Below are 20,745 nucleotides of genomic sequence, written 5' to 3'. Positions count from 1 at the left end.
AAATATAATCATGTTTTAAAAATTCGATGGTGATTTAGATTCAATGAATATACTAGTCTTATTATACCTTACTTCATTGATTAAAATAAAATCTTACAGATTTTTATAAAATTTGTTGTAAAAAAGCAATTTGAAAGGGTATTCTGCTTAGGGCCTGCCCTGTTTACCGTTCTGTAAGTGGACATAGGATAAAATCTAGTTATGGGCTTGACATGATAGCCTAGTGGCTAATCCTCGCCTTGCAGGCGACAGGATCCCAAATGGACACTGGTGGTTTGTGTCCCGCTGCTTCACTTCCCATCCAGCTCCATACTTGTGTCCTGGGAGGCAGTAGAGGATGGCGCAAAGCCTTGGGGCCCTGCACCTGCATGGAAGACCAAAGAAGCTCCTGGTTCCTGGCTTTGGATTGGCTCAACTCCAGCTGTTGCTGCCACTTGGGTAGTGTGAACCAGCAGATGGAAGATGTTTCTGTCTCTCCTTCTCTCTGGGTATCTGCCTTTCCAAGAAACATAAATAAATCTTTTTTTAATCTAGTTATGTACATGTCATATAATGCAGCAGTTTTTGCGGCAGGGGGGTGTGTAGGAAGGGCAAGCAGAAGTGGCCTGCTATTCTTTGCAAAGGGAGAGAACTATACCTACTTCATCTCCAGGAAAAGCAAAAGTCCTTCAGAAACTAGACAACTGTACCTACATTCTCCAAAGAACCCTTCATTTTAACACAAATGTACACTTTGATAACAGGGATAAAAACATTTTGAAACAACTCAGCTCTGGACTAAGAATAAAGTCAGAGGAAACTTAAGTTGGCAGTAAAGCAATTTTAAGTAACCAACCATATACTGCAACACACAAAACAGAAGAATCTTGTTTTTTTTCCCTGCTTGAAGAAACTTCTTTTCAAAGATACAATTGTTACTGAAGCAATCTCACTTAATTATTTTTGCAATTTATACTTAATTCTTTCAGAAGAAAGTTAAGTTGGAAGTCATAACTTTTTAATTACACCATTGTGAATTCTGCTACAAAGGTACCCAAGGTACCAGTTGTGGGAGGCAGCATGCAAATAAGTGTGTAGCGGGGAGAGAAATTATTTCTCTTCTAATTATCCTTGTTTACTTTCTAGTCATAGCTATCCAGACATTTTTACTATATTTCCTGTAAACTATTACTTGTGGTCTCTCCACATAGTGAAGTTGGAAGCAACCAAAAAGTCAGAGTGGCTCAGAAGAAATGTTAGTGAGGGTTTGGCATGGCAGTCTAGCAGTTAAAGCCTCACCTTGAATGCACAGGGATCCCATATGGGCACCGGTTCTAATCCCAGCATCCCTGCTTCCCATCCAGCTCCCTGCTTGTGGCCTGGGAAAGCAGTGGGGATGCCCCAAAGCCTTGGAACCCTGCACCCGTGTGGGAGATCTGGAAGAGGCTCCAGGCTCCTGGCTTTGGATCAACTCAGCTCCAGCCGTTGCACTTACTTGAGAAGCAAAATGTCAGTGAAACATCGGACAGAAGATCTTCCTGTCTCTCCTTCTCTCTGTATATCTGACTTTCCAATTTAAAAAAAAAAAAAAGATCTTCCTTTTTCTCTCTCCTCTGTATATCTGAATTTCCAATAAAAAAGAAATGTTAGCAAGTAAAAGCAAATACATTAAAGTTAAGCAAAATTTAGCAACATGAAAATTTCTGTAACTAGTCCTAACAATTCTTACTTGTCAGTTGTTGAAATACACAAACATAAGAAAAAATTTAAACCGTAGTCAGTTACAGTGAAAATATCTACTGAAAATTTATTGTTAAAAATCTTTTATTTTTCTATATATGTAAGTAGAAATTTTAAGGGAAATTTTGATCATCTATATCCTGATTTTATTTTCACCTGACATTGGGTTGTGATATTCTTTGAAAATGTTGTGCTTTCATACTTTATAAAATTCCATCAGGTATATGATCTAGTGTTTATTTATCCAGGTCCCTATCGTAGGTCCTACTGTTTGTTTTCAAATTGTTACTAATACTGTAAAGAATATCCTTGAACTTAAATCCTTAACTGCACATTTGATGATATCCTTAAGAAAATTAATTAGAAATACTTCATTGGGGTTAGCATAATGTGATGCTGGCATCCCATATGGGTGTTGGTTTGGGTCCACTTCCATTCTAGCTTTGACAAACAGTGCAAGATGGCTCAGGTACTTGAGCCCCCATATCTACATGGGAGACCCAAAGAAAGTTTTGGCTCCTGGCATCAACCTGGCCCAGTGCTGGCTGTTGCCATCATCTGTGAAGTAAGTCAACAGATAGATGATTTTTCACTCTCACTCTTGTCATTCTCTTTTCTGTAATTCCTTCAAATAAATAAATCTTTTTTATTGTAAATTTTATTATCTTTCAGTCTCTCCTGCCAGCTCCTGGTAACATTCACAATCTTCAGATCTCATGACTGAGATAAAAAGTGGTTGGCTTTTTGCACACATAGAAATGAAAACACTACTTATCACAGTTTTTTTAAACTGAATTGATTAAAAATTGTTAAGACTTTTGGTATTTTAAATATTTCTCCAGATTTTTGGTGCATATATCCAAATATTTCTCCAAAAAAGATTGTATTGCAGCAACATGTGTGATCATTTATTTTCAAATACCCTACTAATACTAGGAATTAAGATACTTTTCTGTACGCATTAATTTGATTATGTTTTTCATATATTTCTTGAATGATAATATGAATTTTGATATTGTATATAAGGGGCTTACTCTTTCCATTGCAGATCTAAAAGAACAAAGATAATGCTGCAACTCCAGAGGCGGAAGGAAGAGGAGGATCTCAGATTACAGCTGCAGCTCCAAAGACAGAGGGCCATGAGACTTGCCCGAGAATCACGGCTGAGGATGCTTGAAATAATTCATCCAGGTGGGTGGCAGTATCTCTACCTGATGATCTCATTTTAAATTCAGACTTGTTTCTCTCCATCCCCCTCTCGTGGTTTTTTTTCCCCTTCCCCAAAGTAAATCTTAGTCATTATTTTGAATAAAAAAAAAAGATTTTTCTTTTCTTTCAGATTAGTGGAACACAAAATTATGCATAGAAGTCACTGTCATAAACATTAAAATTCCTTGAACTCAATCAAGGAGTTAGCGTATTGCTTCATTCTGCTGTCAGAACTTTACACATTCCTTATTACAAACCTTATGACATATTTTTGCCACCTTTGACAAACTAAGCTGAAATTATGAATAGATGATGGTATTGGAAGTCTCAGGTTTCAAAGTTTTTTCCTCACTTCTCACTTCCTTTCTTAATACTCATTCCCAGGATTCTTCTGTAACCCTTTTTATCCTGCTGCTTTTCTTTAAATGTAGATATTGCCCCTGGTTGCATTCTCACCTCCTGATTCTTGTTTGTTTTTTCTGTTTTTTTTTTAATGATATTACTGTAGACTAATACTTTTGGTCTCCTTATGTAACAAAGTAGGAAGCAACAAAAACCAGGTTGGAATAGCTAAGAAGAAATTTTGATGAGTAAAAGATAACAAAAATGACAGGCCCATAGTAGCTGGAGCTGGGCCAGCCTGAGAGCAAAAATGACAGTTAAATGCAATATTTGTGGCCACATAAAAATTTATGTAGCAAGCTGAGTTCTTGGTGCTTTCAAATGTTGTTGGTGCCTTCATCCTCTCTCTTGTACTCTAAAGCAACATCTCCCAGTAAAATGTACTGTGAAAACAAAGCGTTCTGTGTCTGCCTCATCCAGTGTGATAGCTAATGACTATATAGATGGCTATTGAATATTTGAAATATGACAAGTGCACCCAGGGACTTGAATGCTTAATTATATATTTTTTGAACCTGAGTAACCATCTTTGGCTAACATCTCCTACATTAACACAACCAGCTATTGAATAGCTTTACTTAGATATTCACAAGCACCCCCCAAACTTAAGTTATTACTTTGTCACCCAGATTTCCTTGTTTTATTCCCCATTTCAGGTAATGCACAAAAAAATCTAATATACCTAGCTTTTCATTTGTAACACTCTGGTTGTTACCCTCTCTCAGCTCCATATCTAATGGATCATTAAATCCCAAGAATGTTTATACTTTGTTAAATACATACCTTGTTTTTAGTGCCACTTCTATACTCTTCCACTGCCTTCCTCTGTCACTTAGCTACTGAGAGTCCCAAGCTGCTTGTTGATTAACTCCCAGCAAGTATAAAGAAAGTCATCAGTGTAACTGATTGAAGAGGAATTTGAAGCACATAGAGTAGAATATTAACACATACACACACTTTCTTATTTCTTTCTGTTTTGCTAAATGACTTTCTTGCCATGTATTTACATTTTTTTCCAAGTTGTTCTTATCGTTCAATTTTCATCCCTTGTCTCAGTTCCTTGCCATAGAAACACTACATGCATTCTTTCTCTGTAAGGCAGCTGCATAATCCAAGAAAGCTTTTGTTTCTAAAAATCTTAGGCATCATTGTAAAATAATAAATTTGGAAAATAAATAATATTGAAAAAAATAAAAGGACTGTCAGGTTATTGTTACTGTTGTTCTGATTTCCACACTTGAGAAAGCATAGCAGTGAATATACTATGATAGTGTCTGTCATCTTTTTAGGTGACGTGGAGAAATACAATCGGGAAATGGAAGAGAAAGCAGCATTGGTTATCCAGAAACATTGGAGAGGGTTCAGGGAAAGGAAGAAATTTCGCCAGCAGAGGCCATTTCTCACGGAGTATAAAGCAGCCGTCATACTTCAAAGAGCAGTGAGTCTGACGTAGCAAAAACAGCTCTGGATTAGGAGGCAGGAGCATGGGTTCCAACCTGACTTTAACATTAACCTGCCTTAGTCAAGTGACTTAGCTTTTATAAAACAAGAACCTTCTTACCTCTGGCCAGGTTGGTTTAGACATGGGCCTTTAGGACAACATAAAACCTTGTATGTCATTTACCACGCTGCAGTGCTGTTGATTGCTTTTTCTTACCTGGGTTCCAAGTGCTCCAAATCATACTTGTTACTGTCAGCACTCGGTATATGTTCAGTGTATGATTTAATGGGATGTTTAGCCTATCTCTTCACTTATTTGTTAGGTCAACTGAATGACTTAATATATGGAAATGTATTTTGTTAATTACGAAGTCCTGTGCCAGTGTATATCATATTTAATTTTTTAATTATATAGATGAAATAGTATTATATCATTATAGCTATTGAATTGTGTAGAATGGTGTTAGGTGATAATTTCCTGGGAATTACACACAGAAGAGTAATATTTTATTGCCTTGGAGAAGTATAGTATAATGCTGTTTGTGAATTTTTTAATCTAATTACTCATTTTTCTGATATCCAGTTATTCTGTTATATTATTAAAGATCCATATTACAATTTAAGGTCTTAAAGCCTTTAGCATAATAACCCCTTATTGTTTAATAAAAACCAATTTCAGTTTTTCACACAATGGTAGATTTTGAACTTTTTCTGTGATTAACTTTTCACAAGGCTATTTTTAAAACCATCCCACTTGCGAAAATGAGAATATTTGCCTTCTCTTCTGTCTTCATGCCTCTATGGGTTATGTCTGCAGCCAACAGTCCTGTGTCTCTACTGACTTCAAAATTGGAAAGGACACAGAGAAGAAAAATCAAAATTGTAAGGAAATTAGAACAGGGAAATATCAATAAAAAAGATTATTATGCAATATATATTTTCATTATTATGCAATATGTTAAGGCATCCCTTTCTAAGATGCACTCCAGATGTACACTGTCTAAGGTAGTACCTTTACACATGTTGGGGCTATGGGATACTTGGTTTGTACCTGGTCAAGTTGAAAGAGGCTATAGTTGTTAAATACCAGAATCTTAAAAATTAGTTTGAATAAAGGAAAAATTATCTTAACACTTTTATGTATATTACATGTTGAAATACTAATATTGTTTATATTGAGTTACGATGTTTTGCATAACTCAATATATGTAAAATATACACCCATGTTTTACTTTTTTAATGTAGCTGCTAGACATTTTTAAATAACATTTTTGAAGATTTGTTTGTTTTTATTTGAAAGGCAGAGTGAGAGGGAAGAGAAATAGATCTTGTATCTGGTTCACTCCCCAAATGGCTACAATTCCCGGAGCTGCACTGATCAGAAGCGAGGAGCTTCTTTCAGGTCTACCATGTGGATACAGGGTTCCAAGGCTTTGGGCCACCCTATGCTGCTTTACTGAGGCCATTTAGCAGAGATCTGGCTCAGAAGTGGATCCACTGGGAGTCTAACTAGCAGCCATATGGGACACTGGTACCACTGGTGTAGGCTTAGCAGAGCTAGCCCCTTAAATTACTTTTTAACTTGCATTATGTTTTTTATTTGCACTGCAGTTGAGCCAGATAAGAAATAAAATAACTCAGGCCCTCAAGCAGTGAGTCAACACGTAAGAGTTCACATGCATTCATGCCCTCTCAACTTTCTCTCAAATTGATAAAAATCTTAAAATGCTGTTCTCTATAAATGGTCCCTGATACAGTTATGTGAAGCAGTATACATCCTATAGAAACTGTATAGAGGCCCAGCGCGATAGCCTAGTGGCTAAAATCCTTGCCTTGTATGCGCTAGGATCCCATATGGGCGCCGGTTCTAATCCCGGCAGCTCCACTTCCCATCCAGCTCCCTGCTTGTGGCCTGGGAAAGCAGTTGAGGACGGCCCAATGCCTTGGGACCCTGCACCCGTGTGGGAGATCCAGAAAAGGCTCCTGGCTTCTGGCTTCCGATTGGCTCAGTCCTGGCCATTGCGGTTACTTGGGGAATGAATCGTTGGAAGAAAGATCTTCCTCTCTGTATATCTGACTTTTCAATAAAAATAAATAATAAATTTTTAAAAAGAACGTTGCCTATGAATTATATGAAATCAGCTCTCTTAAAAAAAAGAAACTGTATAATGTTATTAGCTAAGTTAAATGTATTAAACACATTTTTCACTTTATGATATTTTTAGCAATGTGTTTATTGGAATGGTATATTGAGGAAGAGCTGCCACAGTCCCTCACTCACCCTGCCACAGTCCCATCTTCCTTCTCATACACATTCAGAATTAACTACTGTTGCAGTGTAATCAACTACCTTATATTTTGGAAAATAATTAGTTCTACTAAATGGGAAAATCACATTCTTTTTTGTTCCCCTCTCCCTCAGGCTCTTAAATTCCTTGCAAAGTGCCGTAAGAGAAAGAAATTACTTTCTCCTTGGCAAGGACTCCAGGACCTCACCGATGCACGCAGAGTTGAGCTGAAGCAACAAGTGGATGACTATGTCAGAAGACATCCGGTATGTAGGCGTCTGCAACACAGAACCCACGTTACCTTGTTCCATTGCACAGCATTCACCAGCAATATCTCATACATATACATGCTTATTGATGGTTTAAGATAATGCAGTGGACTTATTATGTACTTAATGGATCTAGAGTTACATGTAGTTACATGACATTAGTGTTTATAGGCATTACATGACATTAATGATATAGCCAGTATGAAGCTAATTTGAGGCTTTGCTTCAAGGCAACCATTTTCCGTAAAATAAGACATGATTATTGCTTCTTTTATAACAGTACAGGAAAGTTTTGGCTAGTTTGAACCTTCCAGAAAGATTCTATGTGACTGTCATTCAAAAGATATTCATTCTTGTTTATGTACACTTAGACACACATACACACACGTATGAAAAGATTTGAATGAACACTTCACCCAGTGATAAATAGGTGATAAACAATAGAAAAGATGCATCTTAGTCCTTAGACAAAATAGAAGCTAAAACCACAGTAGTCATTCTGTGTGAATGTGTATATCTATGTGTCTGCATTTTAGAATGAATAAAAACAGTGTATTTTTTAATGAGGTAGACATCTGGTGCAGTAGTGAGTGTGCCACTTGAGATGCCTGTATCTCACTGACGTGCCTGGGCTCGTGTCCCAGCTCTGATCCCATTCTAGTTCACTGCTAACATGAACCCTGCGAGGAAGCAGGTGAGGAGTTAAGTACCTGGGGGTGTCTATATATATATATATATATATATATATATATATATATATATATCATATTCTACATTTGTTATGTACCAAAGGTTTGCAAAGCATGTAAAGGAACTCTAGATGAAGCTACTGCTCATAGAAATATAGTCAATCACTTTGAAAAATATCTTAACAGTTTCTTAAAAAGTTTAATATATGAGGAGTCTGAAAAATTTTATACTTAGAGAAAGTGGATCAGTAATTGCTTGAGGGATGGGAGAATAGGTTGGATAAGAACAGGATTAAAAAATCACAAGGAATTCTCGTGGCATTCAGTTTATTATTCTAATTGTAATGGTGGTTTCATAGGTGTATATATATCAAAGCTTAGCATAATTTACTCTTTATTATTGTTATCTTTTAAAAGATTTGTATTTTTAAATTCAAAGCTGTATATAAAAAATATTGGGGGGCCCAGCACAGTAGCCTAGCGGCTGAAGTCCTCGTCTTGCATGAACCGGGATCAAATATGAGCACTGATTCATGTCCCAGCTGCTCCACTTCCCTTCCAACTCCCTTCCTGTGATCTGGGAAAGCAGTCGAGGTCGGCCCACAGCGTTGGTTCCCTGCATCCGCTCAGGAGACCCGGAGGTAGTTCCTGGTTCCTGGCTTCGAATTGACATAACTCTGGCCATTTCAGTCATTTGGGGAGTGAACCAGCAGATAGGAGATCTTTCTATTTCTCCTTCTCTCTGTAAATTCCAATGAAAATAAATAAATAAATAAATTTAAAACAGTGTATAAGTACTTAAAAAAAAAAAAGCCAAGACTTCAGAGCTTTAAAAACTGTCAGTTTAGCCACTACTGAAACATGACCAGTGGTTTGTCTACATTATGGTCAGTAATATTAACAGCTTCTTCCTTGGCCAAGAATCAGAAATGATTGGAGGAAGGAACACAATGCAATGGCGATCTCTGTGAGCAGAGATAGAAATTAGAGAATATCCTCTCTAAACTATAGATTATCAGTTCCTAAACTCCACTGAGAAGCTCTGGATTGCCTTTAGCAGTTTTAATAGTTTATTATTTTGTTTGTGTGCTTGTTTCTGTGTTTTTAAAATCATTTTTAAATTTTTACTGGAAAGACAGAAATACAGAGGAAAGACAGAAAAATCTTCCATCTGCTGGTTCATTCCCCATGTGGCCACAATGGCCAAAACTGAGCCGATCTGAATGAAGGCAGGAGCCAGGAGCTTCTTCCAAGTCTTCCATGTGGGTGCAGTGTCCCAAGGCTTTAGGCCTTGCTCTACTGCTTTCCCTGGCCACACACAGGGAGCTGGATAGGAAATGGAGCAGCCAGGACACATACTGGCGCTGCTATGGGATCCCAATGTGTGCAAGGCAAGTATTTAACTACTTAGCCTTTGCACTGGGTCCATGTGTCTATATTTTGTAATTTACTTACTTTAAATGTAAAATATTTAAAGCATCAGAAATTCCCATCTAAACCTGTTTAGGTGTACTGATCAGTGACATTAAAGGCATGTACATTATTATGCAACTATTAACACCATCAATCCTAAGAGTTTTTTACCCGTGAATTTGTTTAACTTCACACCATTGCCCCTCTACCCAGCTTCTGGCAGCTACTATTCTGTTTTCTGTCATTATGAGTTTGACTGTTCTAATTAATTATCTCAAGACTAGAGTCACACAATATTTAACATTTTGTGTGTGGTTTGTTTCATTTAGTATATCTTCAGATCTCACTCATGTAGCATGTGCTAAAATTTGATTCTTTTTAAGAGATCAGTAAAACTTGTTAGTATTTGTTTATCTCATTTTGATTAGCCATTCATTGATGGACACTTGGGTTGCTTCCACATTTTGACTATAGGGAATAATGCTACAGTGAATATAGGTGTACAGATATCTTGTTCCTGCTTTCAGTTTTTTTGGAATATGTACCCAGAAACTATATTAACAGGGTAATTTTTAAAATTTTTTTCTTGATGATTTTTACATAGTTGATTAGGGTGATAAGGGTAAAGGGCTACAGGAAAGTGGGTGAGATCATTATTTCCACATTCTCTTTTTTTTCCCTTCTTGTATCTGAGGGAATGGGGAAGATAAGAGAAGAAGCCACTCCCAGACTCCCAAATGCCTCTTTACCCTGGGATGGAGGACAGCAACTCGACACCACCCCAGGGTCCCCGATGTGGGGCATGCTCTGAGGGTCTTGCTCAAGAGGTTTCGATAGTTCAACAGTTCTGAATTACTGCCGATCTTGCCACTCCAAGCACAATGAAATCTCTGCAGACTCCACTGGTTGACATAGTCCACCTTAGAGTCTCTCTTTGCCCAGATTTTCACTGCCAACTCTTGACTGGGGTAGTTGATCAATTTGTTCTGTCCTCCATCCTCTGTTATGGTACCAGGTGTCCTCTGCAGACTCCAATGTACTGCCCTATCCTCCATGTGCGTCTGGATATGCTGTCCACTGCTCAATCTAAGTCACTGAGGAGGCCCAGCTCTGACACATGCACTCCACAATCAAACCATGGAACCTGTAATTCTCTCCATGATTGGGGTTCTGAGTTCAACAGTTCAGCTGGGGGGATCCCCAAGGAAACTTCATCTGAGGTGATCCTAGACCTGATTTGTATGTGCTTGCCAATACAGGATCTGTTCCTACTGGTGCATACAAAAGCCAGAATAAGCTTGGACTGGTTGGGCTTTGCTGCAGCATCAGCTGGCAGATGCTGGCATGGGGGCAAATTCTGTCAAGTTAAATTGCAGAATCACCTGGAGAATGCAAGATCTGGGAGTGGGAGTGGGTCCAGTAGGGAAATAGTGGGCACCTCCCTCTTGGATTGCCTCTCCAACTGGTGAGTATGAGAACCAGCACTGGAACAGGCATGGCTAGAGAGAGTGGCACCTGCTGGCATGTGTGTGGGCTGGATAGTGGGGCTGGTTGGGTGAAGTAGGCTTCAGTGCCCATTGACATGTATGAGAGCTTAATGGGATATGTGACAGATTAGACCAGCCTGTTATACATACTGGCAAACATGGGAACCAGGGCAAGGGACGGGCCTGGTGGCGGTTATTGCGGGTCACTCTGATTTGACTACAGTTCCCACTGGTTTGCCTAAGGCAGTGTATGGTGGGCAGGATCAGGTTGGACTGCAACACTCATTGGTTTGTGTAGAAGACAGGGCTGGAGACAGAAAAAAAATGACCCAGCAATTGCAACCACCAGCATATGCGTAAGTTGAGTAGGGCAACAGACTGTGCTGGACCCTATATAGGCAAGTACACAAATTTTTTTTTTTAAGTTTTTATTTTTTCAGGAATAGCTATACTCATTTTCTGTGGAAGTGACACTGTTTTACATTCCCACTAACAGTTCACAAATTTTCCAGTTTCTCTACTTTTTATTTTGTTTTTCTTTTGGTAGGTAACTGATGTGATATATCTCATTGTGATTTAGATTTGATATTTCCCTAATGATTACTGATTTTGAGCATCTCTTTTTGTGTTTATTGGACATTTATATATCTTCATTGAAGAATTGTCTATTCAAGTGTTTTGCCAATTTTTCTTTATATGTTCTAAATACTAATTTCTTATCAGATGCATGATTTGCAAATATCTTTTGCCATTCTATGGGTTACTTTTTTGTATTGTTAATAGTGTCCTTTAATACATGAATATTTTTAATTTGGGGGAATTTTAATTTGCCTATTTTTGTTGTTGTCCATGTTGTCCATTATATGTTAAAAAAAAAATCATCCCTTTTCCCATTCCCCTTGCAGCCCCTCCTGCTGCGATGGCAGGAGATGTTTCCCTTCTCTCTCCTTTCTGCCTCTGTCCCATCTTTATTCTGCTGAAATAAAGGACCTCCTAGGTACCTTAAAAAAAGAAAGATAGAGAAATCATTATTAAATTATTGTCATGATTCATCCTCTGTTTTCTTCATAATGTTTGATAGTTTTAGCTGTTCTGTTTACATCTTTGTTTCTCTCTTTTTATATACATGTTCTATAGGTACGGTCACATCAGTATCCATGGGGTTTGGTTCCAGGAGCTCCCATAGATTGCAACTGTGAATGCTCAGGTCCCTTCTATTTTATGGCATACAATTTTCACATAACGTGTTTATTCCTTGCTATGTTTTAATCATCTCTATATTGCTCATAATAAAATGCAAACATTATGGAAACATTTGTTATACTATATTGTTTAGGAAATAGTGACAAAGACTCTGTTCCGTATACATGCAATTTATTTTCTTGATTTTTTTTAAGAATTACTTTACATATTTGAAAGGCAGAGTTACAAAGAGAGAGAGAAAGAGAAATAGAAAGGGAGATTGTCTATCTTCTGGTTCACTCCCCAAATGATCTCATCAGCGAGAGCCAGGAGCTTTTTCCAGGTCTCCCATTGAGCTCATGGGCTCAAGAACCTGAGCCATCTCCTACTGCTTTTCCAGGTATGTTAGCAGAGAACCGGATCAAAAGTAAAAGCATCTAGGGTTCTGATCAGGCACGCAGCAGGCTTAATCCTTTATGCTACAATGGCATCCCCTTTTCTCATTGTTTTAATCGGTATTTGGAACCGGCACATAGGGAGAGCCAACTGAAACTCTGATGCATAGTCTTGGTTTTTGTTGTTGCTGTTTTATTTTCCAAAGTACTGCTCTAGTCAGCCTTTAAGATTCTTTGGCTGTCAAGTTAGGTGTTAACTAGAACAGGGTTGAATCCAAGATCCAAGAACTAGATATTTGGGAAAGCTGTAATGTCAGAAAGTTTGTTTGTAGCAAAGTTAATATTGTTTCATCTTTGTCCATATCAATAAATTAATTAACTAACTGCAGAGGAATATAACCTCTTAGTCAGTTTTGCCCTTGGTTCTTTGAAAGTAGAAATTGTTAAAACACTGAGTCTTAAATAAGTCTGGGAGTGAGAGTGGGCAGGAAGTAAGATACTCTTTCAGATAAAATCCAGAAGAAAGAGCGTGGTTTTGATACTCCTTTCACAGGAAAAATGGATTTAGCAAATCATTCGTAATTATTCCTGTGGTGTCTTGGTTTTGTCTATCTTACTGTAATGCCACACTGACTCAGGAAGTAAGTTAAAGGGACACAACAAAAAATTTCTCCACCTGCATTTTTTCCCAAAATCTCCTTTTAAGAGTCTTTAGTATTTATAGAACATATATATCATTTTAATTCAATTGTCAGAATGAGAGCTAAGTGCCCTAGAGCCTCTGCTAAATGGCTAAGTAGAGGAGACTTTGACATGTATGTCCTTCTCGTGACAGGCTTTTCTGCACTGTGTTCCCAGGTCGCTCAGATGTCCGATGAGGCCAGCAGGGAGCTCCATGCAGAAGCTCAAGAAAAACTACGACACTACTTTATGAGCAGGGCTGTGGAAGAGAAAGCCCAGTGGCATAGAGAGGCTCTGATGGCACAGATCAACACCAACATTGAACAGCTGATGAGTATGTACGCCTCCCATTTTATATATCCTAAAAGGAACAGCTGTGCAAGATCTGTGACATCCAGAATCTTCTGAAGGAAAGCACCATAAATGGTCTCATCCAGCCCCTATCCTCAGGAAGTGTATTCCTCTCCATCATAGCACACAGTATTTTCAAATGATGCGGATTCCATAACCTTCATTTTGTGTGCTCCCCCAGGCCTTGCTGCTTTCATTTGCACCAGCTCACATTTATTAATTTCAAAGATATTGAGCTCAGATTGTATGTAGTCCCAAAAGCTTTGGGCCATATTTTGAAAGTCAATTATGACAGTTGCTAAAGTGTCATTCATTTGTAGAGCATTTCATAATTTTTAATTACAAAATGTTATATCTCAGGACCTGTACAATTGCTCAGTGGCTGAATCTTCACCTTGCACATGCCACCCTCCCATGCAGGCTGGCTGTTCCACTTTGCATCCAGCTCCCTGCTGGTGGCCTGGAAAAGCAGTAGAGGATGGCCCAAGGCCTACGTCCCTGCACACACACGTGGCAGACCTGAAAGAAGCTCCTGGCTTCAGATCACCTCAGCTTTGGCAGTTGTGACCACTTGGGTAGTAAAGCAATAGATGGAAGGTCTTTCTGTGTTTCCTCTCCGTAGATCTGCCTTTCCAATAAAAATAAATAAATCTTAAAAAAGTTACATCTTGGGCCTGGTGCAGTAGCCTAGGGGCTAAGGTCCTCACCTTACATACACTAGGATCCCATGTGGGCTCTGGTTCATGTCGCAGCTACTCCACTTCCCATCTAGTTCCTGCTTGTAGCCTGGGGAAGCAGTCAAGGACAGCTGAAAGCCTTGGGATCCTGCAACCTCCAGGGAGACCCAGAAGAGAGTCTTGGCTCCTGGCTTTGGATCAGTTCAGCACCAGCTATTGTTGCCAACTGGGGAGTAAACCAGCAGATGGAAGATCTTTCTGTCTCTCCTTCTCTGTAAATCTGACTTTCCAATAAAAATAAATAGATCTTTTTTCAAAAATTATCTTTCTTCATTCTTTTTTTCTTTTTTAAAGATTTTTTGTTTTAGTTGAAAGTCAAAATTACAGAGGAAGAGACAGATTGGCTATCCACTAGTTTACTCCCCAAATGGTCACAACAGCCAGAGCTGGGAGCCAAGAGCTCAGTATGAGTCTCTCATGTGGGGGCAGGGCTCAAGGCCTTGGGTCATCCTATGCTGCTTTCCTAAGCCATAGGAAGGGAGCTGGATTGAAAATGGAGTAGGCAAGACTCAAACCGACACCCATGGATGCCAGCACCACACCAGCCCCTGCTTCTTTCAACATCAAAAGTGGCGAGGGGGTAGAGATGTTGATACCAACCACAGATACAGCTTTTAATAGTCCTACAGTACCCGCTGTTGATAATCATGATAGATTCAAGGCTGGAATTCTCTTGTGTAATGGAGTCCCACCTGTACAGTTTTCAAGTTCCTGTCTGCTAGAGGAGTCTTTCATCTGTACATTTTGTGTTTATTACAGAGGCGCCAAGTCTGAACGAAGCAGAAGAGAAAGAACCTGAGCTCTTCCTGAGTAGATCCAGACCTGTGGCAGCCAAGGCCAAGCAGGCCCATCTTGCCACCTTAAAGTACCTGCAAGCACCCTGGTGGAAGAAGCTTGGAGAAGAACCAGGGGATGACATTGATATTCCAAAGGATGAGTTTAGCGTAGAGTTAGGAACTTTATTCATTGGTGGAACCAAACCCCCTTAGAAGTTACCTTGAAAACTGATACATAGCTCTTGTTTCAGTTATATTGGTTCTACCTCTAGTGTGCCAGTCAAGGCTATCCCAAGTCATGATTTCCCAAAGGTTCCTCTCCAAAGAAGACAAGGCTTACAGGCAGTAAACCAACAGTTATTTTCTACCTCTCAATTCCTTGTTTTTTCTACATCCCTGTACCTTTCCCTGGCCATATGCACAAATCTGTGTGGCTTTCATTGTAGGAAAAAACAAAAACAAAAACAAACCCCTCAGCATGTTATTTTGTTGTTAACATAAAATGTGAGATTTACCCCCCCCACCACATTTCTGCTGTTTTCCAGCTGAAGTTTTTTTCTAAATAAATATTTTCAACAATCGTTGAAACAATTGTTTTAAGGCACTTCTCAGGATTATTTTCATGTTTTGTATTTGTTATTTATACTTTTTTCCTTTTATTAATATAGCAGCCAGACAAGCAAGCCTTCTTAATCTCCAAGGCTCAGGCAAAATTCCACTGCATGTAAGGACAAGAATGGAGGAGAGCACAGGAATAAGAAACACTGCTCTGAAAATAATCCTCGCACCAGTGAGGCTACAGATGGGTGAGGAACCAAATCCTTAACCTCTAAGAGAACTAGAGATCATCTTTGACCCCAAAATCCTATGCCAATACCATTAGCAGAGTCCTGCTAATTCTGGGAATGGAAACAGTTGTCCAAGACTAATTACAGATTCAAGGCATTTCAGTTGCCATGGATAATAAGAGCCCTGAGAAAACCCCACCTCTGACCACAAGCAGAAAAGAGCTGGTGTAAGATTTAGGATGTGTCAGGACACTGACCCAACAACTAACCTGGCACCAAGTAATAAGTAATTGCCCTTTACTGCTGGAATAGAGTGCGTTTAGAGGGATGACTGTAGGGCAGAGGCATACAGGAATGGCTGAAAGAGGAGCACTGGGTGAGAACAAAGAATCTTAGCATCCCACACTGTGCTTTCCCTACACACAACATAAATCCAGCTTTTAAAATAAAGTGATTTGAAGTCTGGTACACTGAAGACAAAACCAATCCCAGCTAAATTGACTAGTTTCTCTTCACCCCTCTTCAGCACCCCAATGCAGTTGTGTTACAATCAAGAGTTAATTGCACACAAAAAGACTACTGTCCCTTTCTCCCCATCCCACACTCCAAAATACCCCCACTTCAGATTCTAGCCATAAGTTCAAGGATCTTGTAATCAAACTCCATGGCACCTACAACCTCTTCAAGCTTCATATTTTGCTTTAACGACACAAAACTCAGGAAAGTACTATACTTGTAATGACAGTTTTCTTATGAAGAATGCAAATCAGGATCAGCTTGTGTCAGGTCTGAAATAGTCCTGTACATGTTCTATGCCCTCACCTGTGAGTCGGGAAGCACCAGTGTCTGTATACATCAATATGCTTGGGAAGCCCAACTGAGCAATGAAGTTCAGAGTTTCCATTGAGATTTCATCATATAGGTACGAATCAGTTTTTGCCCATGTTACTAAATTAAAAATCTTCACCTTTCCATAGGTCAAGCACATGTGTGTCTTAAAACCAACCTTCTAGTTGGATGATTGGTCTCTTGCATAACAACTCCAATTTTGAGTCATCTCCTAAACATCAGCTTGGGTCTGATCTAAGTGTTTGTGAAAGACTGCTGACAGGAAATTCCAAGGGTGTAGGAAATTCAATCCCGGGAAATCGGAAAAAACTCAAAGCATTCTCTAACACCTCCATACTAACTTTGATACAAAATAATAATACACACACACACACCTGCACACACCTGATCTTGTCTGATCTTTTTTCAGTTTTTAACCAATGAGCTAATTGGTATCCTCTGGATTCTTTGGGGTTTTTTTGTTTGTTTGTTTCTCTGATAGAGGGAAATAAAATAGGTAAGGACCCAGATCACTGTGAGGGCAAGAATACTGAAGATATCTTTCATATAGGGTCCAAATCTCTTCACCTCTAGTGACTCCTGATAAATGAAGGGTTTAATTTAATGATTCTATTTGAATATAAGCCACAGAGACCAGTCCCAGCTCTGTGAATGGTCTGTACTTCACAAGGAGTAGTTTCAGCTGTGGGACAAGCGGCCTGTGCTCGGGCCTAAACAGCTGTAGCTGATATTCAGCAATGTCCTGTTGCTCACACATCTCAGCCATTTTTGGAGCCTGCATCAGACATTAAGCCCTTGTTGGACTTTACAGAGAGATGCTTGGCTCTGTGCTCTGGGCTGTTTGTTTTAGTGGCCCTGTCACAGGGTCACCACTTGCTCACCCCCGTTTTGTTCCCTTTCCCCTCACAGGCCCTGTGACGCTCCCATGAACACAGCATTCCCTTTTATAAACAATAACTTTGGCTAGAGTAAACATAGAAGGTAATCAAACTATAAAGATCTGCTTTTTCAGGTTTAGTGGAATACATTTTGCTACTTTGCTAAACTTAGTTGGGGACGTTCCCTCTGCTTCCTCAGGGGCACTTGGAAAAGTTGGTGGAAAATGGCATTAAAAATGCTTAGTTTTCAAGCAAAAATTATGCACAGGCAAGATGCAGGTTTCAACAAAAGACTTGTGCAAAGTATGTAGCATAGGAAATATTTACTCTTTGACAATTTATTGGGATGCTAGCAAACAATGCCTTACACCACGTGGCTGAAAAATAATAGAAGTGTATTCCTCATAGTTCTGGTTGCTGAGAAGTTCAAGAAGGCACTAGAAGATTCCGTGTCTGGTGAGGGCCCACTTCCTGGTTCATTTAGAATGTCTTCTCAATATATTTCCACATGATAAGACAAAAAGGAAGCACCCTGAGGTCTCTTTTATAGAAACACTAATCCCATTCATGAGTGCTCCAGTCTCATTAACCACTTCAAAGGCCCAACTCCAGATACCATCACACTTGGCATTAGAATTTCAACATGTGAATTTGGGGTTGCCAGGTGGAGACACAGAGATTCAGTTTAAAACAAAGCTGATGACGTAATTGCCTATAAAAATGATGCGGGTTATATATTTCTGTAACGGAGACATTAACAACTTCCAAATATTTTCTGTATAGTTAAAAGACTGCTAAATTGTCATATATATATATATATATATATATATATATATATATTTTTTTTTTTTTTTTTTTTTTTTTACATTGTACTTCATGGGTTGGAGAGGCACTCCTTCCCACTGTTTCATCCCTTAAGTACCTGCAATGGCCATAACTGGGCTGGGCCAAAGCTGGGATCTGGCAACGCAGCCTAGGTCTCCCCTTGGGTGGCAGGAACCCAATGACTCAAGCCACCAGGACACAGGATCTGCATTATCGGGAGGCTGGAGTCAGGGGTGTACTGGGTATCAATCCTGGGTACTCAAGTGTGGATTGTGGGCATCCCAACCAGAAATATTAACTGCTATGCCAAACACTCACACCAGATTTTTCTACTTTTTCTTGAGTCAAATTTGGAAATAGGTTAACACATACATGTTCAGTTTTTAGTATGGTTTTAGATGTGCAGAAAGATTTAGTAGATACATAGTTTCATCTATTTATCCCTTCCTTCTTCCGTCTTCTCAGCTCCCAACAATTTTATCTATTATTAACATCTTACACTGGTGTGAGACCTTTGTTAAAACTGATGAGCAATCTGAGCTGTGAGCAACTGCCTACAGTGCCTTGCACCTTGGCAAGTATTACATGCTGAGAAAAAAAAGCAGCCAATAGCTGGTGGGCAATTTTTTTAAGATATGGGGCGGGGAGATATTGACTCCTGGGATCTTGCATAGACTGGACCACTACACTCATAGGAAGGCAAGGAAACTGAGATGGAGTAGTTTAAAGGGGAGAAATCCAAGGGCATCTCTGGATTAGGCCAAGGCACACACCCACGTGGGTGACCTGGGCTGGGCTAAATAGCATTGCCCATTGCAACTGGCACAGCCAGATCGAATAAACATGGAAGCAGATAAGCCTGGCTGGGTTAAGCTGCAGTCCTGCCTGCCTGAGGGTCATGTGTCTTGCTTTGTACATAAAAGTATACAGTTATTCTATCATCACTTATTGCAAAGGCTATTCTTTCTCAATTGAATTGCCTTTGTTCCTTTTCCATAGTTTGACCATTTTATGGTTCTAATTAGAGCTCTCTATGCTGTCTCTTTGATCGATTTGTCTTCCCAGTATCATGCTGTTTGGATCACCTTCTTTCATTTTACCTTATAACAAATACAAATATATTCCCAAACTTTTATAGCTTTATTAATATCATTCATGCCTAATACATCCTCAGCATACTGCATGCTTAATAAGTATTTCTGAAATAGAGTGCTCACAAGTTCAATATATTTTCTATACCTGTAAATTTTATAATCTTAGATAAATGGGGACTGACATTGTGGCAGAGTGGGTTAACTGACCACCTGTGATGAGAAAAGAAAAAGGTGAGAGGGGACTGACTCATGACAACTTTTGTGCTTAAATCTATCCTCACTCTTTACAGCACCCATGTGTGACGGTAAAATTCCGTGATTTCTGCAATGTCCAACTTCTCTAAAGCACAGAACAATATCCAGACTGGCATAAAACCATATGCTTCACGTCATGATCTACTCCTTGCTCATCTGTCCAGTGGTATCCTCATACCAAGTTTTCCAAAGGATCCATGTACTTTCCTATCTACCTCATTACTTTTTACCCTCTTATTTGTTTAGTCAACTCTTAATTATCTTTTATGATCTCAATCAGGTTCTCACAGGCCACATTAGTTCCAATAAATTGTGTTATAAATTACTCCCAGTTCTTGCATCCCCTTTGAATAGAGCTCAGGTTAGTCTTACAAGCTGCCCTCCCTGTCTGCATTCTTCTTTTCCATTATTCTGACCAGTCTGTTTTTATCCAAGAGCAGAAGCTAAGATCATAAGACCTACTAGACAGGTATCTTTCAAATCTCTTCCCCCATAAGAACGTTTCATTATTTTAGAGCCAGAGGATCCAATATAAGTCTAAAACATGGAAGCAGATAAGCACGCAGACAGGACTGATAGGACTCTCCGGGTGGACTAAGTTCATCTGCTGGATGTGTGAGGGATAGGTGTAGGTTGGCACTAGAGAGGGGTAAGGTGTTAATGGTTTGAACAGTTATGGGAAATGGGAGAGGAAGCTGAAGACACACCAGATTGGGCAGTGTGCTGAAGTGGAAACAGGATGTGTCACGGTCACTAGTGACATCGACACTGACCGACCCAGGCTTAGGGCTTTGCTGGGTGGCTATCAAGAATAAGTAGCATATTTATGAAGTGTTACAGTCACTTGAGATTCAGGCCATGTCCCTTACTATGTGACGTTTTGCAAAGAACTGGATCACATTTACTGTAGGGATAATCATATTTGCTGACTCAACTGATACTGAGTGCCCTACTCAGTACGGTTCTGAGCTCTGGGGATGTAGCTGAGATAAAAGAAAAAAACCCTGCCTTCTTGAAA

General features: G+C 39.3%; 1 protein-coding gene across 5 annotated transcripts in view; it reads left to right on the top strand.

Moving 5' to 3' along the window:
* IQCB1 (IQ motif containing B1) overlaps positions 1 to 15,565 on the top strand; it is a 47,746-nt gene extending 32,181 nt beyond the window's left edge. For 4 of the 5 annotated variants that reach the window (XM_058661962.1, XM_058661963.1, XM_058661964.1 and 1 more), the window contains 5 exons: positions 2,768 to 2,910; positions 4,620 to 4,768; positions 7,193 to 7,324; positions 13,352 to 13,508; positions 15,022 to 15,565. In XM_058661962.1, the coding sequence (XP_058517945.1) occupies positions 2,768 to 2,910; positions 4,620 to 4,768; positions 7,193 to 7,324; positions 13,352 to 13,508; positions 15,022 to 15,251 (811 nt within the window). In that variant the 3' untranslated portion in view covers positions 15,252 to 15,565. Of the gene's footprint in view, positions 1 to 2,767; positions 2,911 to 4,619; positions 4,769 to 7,192; positions 7,325 to 13,351; positions 13,513 to 15,021 lie in introns of all 5 variants that reach the window. The other variant, XM_058661965.1, reaches the window with a different exon arrangement.
* The last annotated feature ends 5,180 nt before the right edge of the window (positions 15,566 to 20,745 follow it).

Source organism: Ochotona princeps, chromosome 3 (assembly GCF_030435755.1).
Source record: "Ochotona princeps isolate mOchPri1 chromosome 3, mOchPri1.hap1, whole genome shotgun sequence".
Lineage (NCBI taxonomy): Eukaryota > Metazoa > Chordata > Mammalia > Lagomorpha > Ochotonidae > Ochotona > Ochotona princeps.
This window is presented reverse-complemented; position numbering and strand designations above follow the sequence as displayed.